Source organism: Ichthyophthirius multifiliis (genome assembly GCF_000220395.1).
Source record: "Ichthyophthirius multifiliis unplaced genomic scaffold scaff_1120509249867, whole genome shotgun sequence".
NCBI lineage: Eukaryota > Ciliophora > Oligohymenophorea > Hymenostomatida > Ichthyophthirius > Ichthyophthirius multifiliis.
Window position 1 is genome coordinate 1 of NW_004087221.1, and position 6,705 is coordinate 6,705.

General features: G+C 15.8%; 2 protein-coding genes across 2 annotated transcripts, besides 26 other annotated features; one reads left to right on the forward strand and one right to left on the reverse strand. All coding sequences in view use genetic code 6, as the record gives it.

Annotated features, from left to right (window-relative positions):
- Window positions 1-304: 304 nt before the first annotated feature.
- Window positions 305-361: a microsatellite.
- Window positions 305-385: a microsatellite.
- Window positions 386-897: 512 nt separating this feature from the next.
- Window positions 898-1,029: a microsatellite.
- Window positions 926-979: a microsatellite.
- Window positions 1,030-1,053: 24 nt separating the features above from the next.
- Window positions 1,054-1,136: a microsatellite.
- Window positions 1,058-1,114: a microsatellite.
- Window positions 1,070-1,135: a microsatellite.
- Window positions 1,077-1,409: a microsatellite.
- Window positions 1,083-1,299: a microsatellite.
- Window positions 1,174-1,243: a microsatellite.
- Window positions 1,200-1,373: a microsatellite.
- Window positions 1,266-1,373: a microsatellite.
- Window positions 1,275-1,436: a microsatellite.
- Window positions 1,296-1,444: a microsatellite.
- Window positions 1,307-1,408: a microsatellite.
- A 1,291-nt stretch (window positions 1,445-2,735) lies between the features above and the next one.
- Window positions 2,736-2,778: a microsatellite.
- Window positions 2,779-2,875: a microsatellite.
- Window positions 2,876-3,103: 228 nt separating this feature from the next.
- Window positions 3,104-3,154: a microsatellite.
- Window positions 3,112-3,161: a microsatellite.
- Window positions 3,162-3,410: 249 nt separating this feature from the next.
- Window positions 3,411-3,539: a microsatellite.
- Window positions 3,540-3,611: 72 nt separating this feature from the next.
- Window positions 3,612-3,660: a microsatellite.
- A 114-nt stretch (window positions 3,661-3,774) lies between these two features.
- Window positions 3,775-3,826: a microsatellite.
- Window positions 3,775-3,827: a microsatellite.
- Window positions 3,828-3,951: 124 nt separating this feature from the next.
- Window positions 3,952-5,294, forward strand: IMG5_038830 (WD regulatory protein, putative; the record flags this gene model as incomplete). The annotated part of the gene is given in 2 exon segments (XM_004038944.1): window positions 3,952-4,440; window positions 4,459-5,294. The coding sequence occupies 2 exon segments, from the start codon at window positions 4,419-4,421 to the stop codon at window positions 5,292-5,294; spliced, it is 858 nt and encodes a 285-aa protein (XP_004038992.1). The 5' UTR covers window positions 3,952-4,418.
- A 114-nt stretch (window positions 5,295-5,408) lies between these two features.
- Window positions 5,409-5,495: a microsatellite.
- A 9-nt stretch (window positions 5,496-5,504) lies between these two features.
- Window positions 5,505-6,092, reverse strand: IMG5_038840 (hypothetical protein; the record flags this gene model as incomplete). The annotated part of the gene is made up of 1 exon (XM_004038945.1): window positions 5,505-6,092. The coding sequence occupies one exon, from the start codon at window positions 6,090-6,092 to the stop codon at window positions 5,505-5,507; it is 588 nt and encodes a 195-aa protein (XP_004038993.1).
- Window positions 6,093-6,217: 125 nt separating this feature from the next.
- Window positions 6,218-6,271: a microsatellite.
- Window positions 6,239-6,284: a microsatellite.
- Window positions 6,285-6,705: the final 421 nt, after the last annotated feature.

Genomic DNA, 6,705 nt, shown 5'->3' on the forward strand with positions numbered 1-6,705 from the left:
AAAAATTTTTTTTTAAAAAAAAAAAATTAAATAATATTAAATAATAATGTTTTTTTTTTATATTTCTTTTTTAAATAGTATAATTTTATAAGATTTCTAGTTTTTTAATTTTATGAAATATATATGAATTGGGTGTGAATTATTTATAAATTTTTTATATTTAAATTTTTATATAAATAATTATTTTAAACTTAAACTTTAAAATATATAAATATATTATTATTTTTATATGATTATTGATATAAAAATAAAAATAAATTATAGATATTTTTAAAATATAAATAAAAATAATATAATTAAATAAATATAAATATATATATATTTATTTTTTTAAAAATATATATATATATATATATATATACATGTATTTTAAAAAATATATATAATACCTCAATTTATATTATTTTATTTTTTGTTTTAAAGGTTTTTTATTTATAATTTATATATTTTATAATATCGGTTTTTAAATATATTTTTAGTATTTCAAACTCTCTGTTTTTAAATCTTTTTTTATTACATAATGTTTTCTTAACAATTTGTTTTTTTTTTTATAAATTTTCCTTTTTATTATTCTTTAAGGCTTCGATATTATTTAATTCATGAATATTTAAAAAAAAATTAAATTTGTTAATCAATATTATAATTGCATATGTAAATTATTATATTATTAATTTATTTTATATTTATAAAAAAAATATTAATTAATACAGTAGTTATTATAAAGAAACTAAAAATTCTTACAAAAATAATCTAAAATTAGTATTTTTATACAAAAATTGGTATATATAAATAATATAGAATGACAATAATAGAATTAAACATATAATTAGGACTATATTTAATATAAAAGGCTGAATTATTAAAATAATTTATTACTTAAGTAATTGATTTAGAAAGAAATTTAATAAAAAAGAAAGAACAAATAAATAAATGAAAATTTAATAAAAAGAAAAGATTAAGTAAATGAAAATTTAATAAAAAAGCAATAAATACATTAAAATTTAGTAAAAAGGAAAAGAATAAATAAATAAATTAAAATTTTATTAATTAAACAATAAAAAAATGAATTAAAATTTAATAAAAAATAAATAAAAATTTAATAAAAAATAATAAATAAATCAAAATTTAATAAAAAATAATAGATCATTTAGAATTTAATACAGTATAATATGTAAATCAATAAAAATTTAATAAAAAACAATAAAAAAATCAATTAAAATTTAATAAAAAACAATAAATAAATGAAACTTTAATAAAAAACAATTAAATAAATGAAAATTTAAAAAAAAATCAATTAAAATTAAATAAAAAATCAATTAAATTTATAAAATTAAATAAAAAAACAATAAATAAATGAAAATTTAATAAAAAAACAAAACAAAAAAATCAATTAAAATTTAATAAAAAATCAATTAAAATTTAATAAAAAAAACAATAAATAAATGATCATTTATATAATGAAAAAATTGAAGAAAAAGATCAAATTTATTCCAATAAATAAATAAATTTATAAGAATTTATCTTTTATATATAAAAAAATATACAATAGTATTTCAATTATACTCTAAAATAATAAATTAAATGTATTTTTTATAGTTTTTTTTTAAAAAAAAAATGTTTTTAAAGAAATTAAGTTTAATATTTTAAACTATTCGAAAAAAAAATCATATTCCTTTTTTTTAATATATATAATGAAAAATATCCTTTGTATAAAAAATATATACTTGTACCAATATTAGAAAAAATCAATTTTTTTCTGTATATTTTAGTCAAACAAAAATTAAAGGTAAGAATTATTAATTTTAATGGTTTCCGTTTATAAATATTGCAATTTTGAAACTCTAAAGGAAGGGTCTATTTAAAAAAAGCTTAAATTCGAATGTTTTTAAGGTTTTAAGGTATATTCTGTGGAACAATACAAGTAATAATGTACATTTCTGTATTTTATATATCGAGGAAATGGAGTAAATAGTACATTAAGGGCTTTTTGTATTTATTTCGAATGGCATAATGAAAAATAATTGTTTTTATAAAAAAAATAAAAAATTTAATACAATAAAATTATTAAAATCTGATTTAGTTTAAAAAGTATTTTTTTTTTTTATAAAAAAAAATGAATTTTAATTTAAGTTAAGAAATTAAAAAAATATTAGACAATATTTAAATCTTAGATAGTCAATTAATGCAAACAATTGAAGTTTATTTTAAACTTTTAATAAATATTTTTATATATTTAATAAAATAGACTTGAAAAGATAAAAATTCATTTAAATCTTTCAAATATATATTTAATATTTTTAATAAAATATCAAAAAAAAATTGAAAATGTTTATAATAATTATATTTTTTTTTAGAAAAATAATCTTTGTTTAGATAACAAAAAAAAATACATTAAAAATAACTTTTAAGTTATAATAAAATTAATAATAATAATAATTTAAAAGGAGATAAGTTAAATAAAAGTAGTAAAAAATATAATTATAATTAAATAATGAAAATAATATATATTTAATTATAAAAAAAAAGCAATATATTACTTAAATTTCAATATGTAATAAAAAAGGGGTTAATAAATAAATATTTAAATACTTAATGATTTATTTTATAAAGAAAATATAGTTTTAATAATATCAGAAAAGAAAATATAAAGATATACTAATAAATTAGATTTTATTAAAATATCTTTGAAAAAGATAAATAAATGAAATTAAAAATAATAATTTTATTTTTTTTAAATAAAAATATATATATGTATATAAAAATAATATATATTATATATATATTTATTTATTTATTTTTATTTTTATATATATATAAAAATTTAATATTTATATATATTATAATTTTTTTTATTATGTAAAAAACCTTTATATTTTTTTGCCATAAATGAATATATTACCTCAAATTTTATTTTAAGCTTAAAATTAATTATTTAATCGATATTTTTAAAAATTAATTTTAAATCTTTAAAATGAACATTTTATTATATTTAAATATGTTATATATATATAAATTATTATTCAAATTATAAATAAAAAATATTCTAAAAAAAATAAAGAAAATAGCTTATTTTTATTAATAAAATTTTAATAAATAAATTATTATTTAATTTAATTTAATTTTATTTACATATAAATAATTTAATTTTATTTAAATGTAAAAAAACATATTTAAAAAATAAAATACAAATTATCAATTATTTTTTTTGATTAGATTCTTTATATATATAAAGTATATTGATATTTTTTTGGAATTTATTTTATAATAATAAATAAATGTTATTATTTTTTTTCTAAAATAAAAAGGATTAGTTTTTATTTAATTGAAAGATTTTTTTTTTTTTTTGAAGATAAAAATAAAAAAATCTTGTAATTTGAAAAAAAAATTAATAATAATATATAAAATAAAAATTATTTTTATTTAAAATATTAAATTTTATTTTTATCTTTTAATATTTAAATTTTAATTTTATAAAAATCTGTATTTTTACTTTATTTATTTAATAAATTTTATTTTAATATTAAATAATAAATTTTATTAGTATAATATATATTAATTTTAAATATAACAAATTTGAATTTCTTTTTTTAAATATAAAATTAAAACAGAATAAAACGAAAATAAAAAATACATATAAAAAATCAAAAATACAAAACAAAATGAAATTCTGTGTATTAACAAAAAATTAAAAAAAAAACAAAAAACAAATTATTTATTATATTTATAAAAAAAAAAAAAAAAAAAAAAATCATATATATTAAATTAACTTTTTTTATAAAAAAAAAAATAAAATAAAAAAATAACAAAAAAAAAAAAATAACAAAAATGTTCATCGAAGAAGAAACAGCATTTTTCTCAAATTTACACACTACATCTTCATAATAGGAAATACTTAATACCCTTCCTATATTATCCGCCTAAAGTACAAGCTTCCAAAACATCCTATAAAACAAAAGAAGTAATTATTAATAAGAAAGTCTTCAAAAAGGGAATAGTTGTACCGAATCTAGATTCATTCCTTCTCGAAAATAATCTAAATATAACGTAATACTATCAAGTGCACATGAGGTTGGTAAAGAAAAAGTACTTAAAGGTTAATTTATATAGAATGAAAATGATTATTCAATCGCTTAATTGTATAAGAAGCATGTTTTATAGATAAACACGCATAAAAATAAGCTAAAATTTTGCTAAAATAATAAAAAGAAATTATAAAATAATATATTTTTCTAAAAGGAGGAAGGAGGAATGGAAATAGAATAATAAAAAATAAATAAAAAAATAAAATAATAATAAATTAAATGCTGTTCATATAAAGTTTTAGACGCTCCGGGCCTTTAAGATGATTATTATTTGAATTTATTAGACTGGAGTAGTAAAAATATACTAGCAGTAGCCTTAGGGAGCTAAGTTTATATATGGAATGGATTTACAAATTAAGTTTCTAAGCTTTGTGAGGCATAACTTCGTATAGCATACATTATAATTAGAATCTAGTTTAAGGTCTATAATGGAATGAAAGTGGAGACTTTTTGAGTATAGGAGATTCTTTAGGGAAAATATAGATTTTTGATGTAAATAATTCCTCAGAAATACTCTCTTTTAGAAATCATAATGATAGAATAGGGTCTGTGGCTTGGAAAGATGATAATATAATAGCTACAGGTAGTAGAGATAAATAGATTATATGTACAGATATTAGAAGTAGATTCCCTTTTTAGACTTTTAAGGGACATTAATAGGAAATATGTGGATTAAAATGGTCTTTTGATAATTAAATGCTAGCCAGTGGAGGAAATGATAATAAACTATTCGTTTGGAGCCTTAAATCACATAACTATCTATATAAATTCAACTAACATAAAGCCGCAGTTAAGGCTATAGCCTGGAATCCACATTAACACGGGGTTTTAGTAAGTGGAGGAGGTACTATGGATAAAAGTATTAGGTTTTGGAATACTTAAATAGGAAAATAAGTAGATTAAATAGAAACTAATAGTTAAGTATGTAACTTAGTGTTTTCTAAAAATTAAAACGAGTTCGTAAGTACTCATGGATTCCAAGATAATGAAATCATAGTATGGAAATACCCCACTTTATAAAAAATAGCATGTCTAACAGGACATAGTTGTAGGGTTTTGTAGCTTGGATTAAGTCCGTGTAGTACTAAAATTGTTACAGGAGCAGGCGATTAAACTTTGAGGTTTTGGGATATTTTCTAGGAAAAAAATTAAGTTTAATAAAACTTTAAATAATATTAGTCTGTTTTAGATAGTAAATTTGATTTAAGATGATAATTTTAATTAAATATCTTTTGTGTATATATATGTGTGTATTTAATTTTTAAACAAATGTTATTATTTTCAAATTTATATAAAAAAATAAATATAAAATGTATAAATCGATAAATATTTATATATGTAAATATTATATATATATATATATATATATATATATATATTAAATATTTATATATATATATATATTTATATATACAATTTATATCATTTTTTAAAAACTAACTTTTTAGCTATCTCTAAAGCTTTTTTTTAATTGAATAATTTATTAATTAATTCTAATGTAAATTCAATAGCTGTACCAGGTCCTTTTGAAGTGATTATTTTACCAGTAATGGCTACATTTAGATCATCATTTATTAATGATTTATTAGTTAATTTATCTTAAATTGAAGGGTGAGCAGTACCTGCTACTTAGTCATTTAAAAAACCATGTTTTTACAATACTATGGCAGGAGCAGCACATATAGCTGATAAATATTTATCTTATTGTTATTATTTTTTTAATTTCTCAATGAGAATTTGGCAGTCACTTAAATGTTAAGCACCAGGCATTCCTCCAGGTAAAGATATTAGATCAAAATCTTAATCTATTACATCCTGTAAGTGGTTATCACAGACTATAGTGATTCCATTTGAGCCTTTAATGGCTAAACTATGGCTTTTTCCCATTATAGAAGCTACTGTTACATCTACACCGGCTCGGCGAAGGACGTCTATTATTGTTACAGCTTCTATTTCTTCGAAAGATTAAGCTATGGGGACCAAAGCTTTTTTTTATTGGGTTTATTACATATATTTTTTATTATAAGTATTTATATCTTTAATTTAATTAAATGAAAGTGAAAAAAAATAAATATATATTAATTATATCAACATAAAATATAAATTGTATATACATATTTAAATATATATATATATATTTTTTTATTTATTAATTATTATTTTTTTTATTGTTGTTATTTTTTTTATTATTTTTTCATTTTTAAAAATTATTTTGAAAAGCATAGTTGTTTTGCAATGATAATAGTAAATTATATTAAATAAAATTCTAGTATTATTATAAAAGTGATTATTAAAATTAAGAATTATATAATTATTAGGCATTTCTGTTTAATTAATTGTCTAATAAGAAACTAGGATTTAAATTATAAGGTAATTAACTTTAAAATTAATTTTATATTTATAACTAAGCTATTTAATTTTATTAAGAAAAGGGAAGAGGATTTTCTATTTAGGTATTTTAATTTTCTTAAGAGATTTTTAAGTTTTAAAGTTATTTATTTTAAAGGGATGATTATTATTTCTTTTTAATTATTATTTTAGTCTTTTAAGGTATTTATTATTCTGAGAAACTCTTTTTTTGGACAATGAAGCTATTGTTTTTGCTGTGCTTTAGTTTATATTT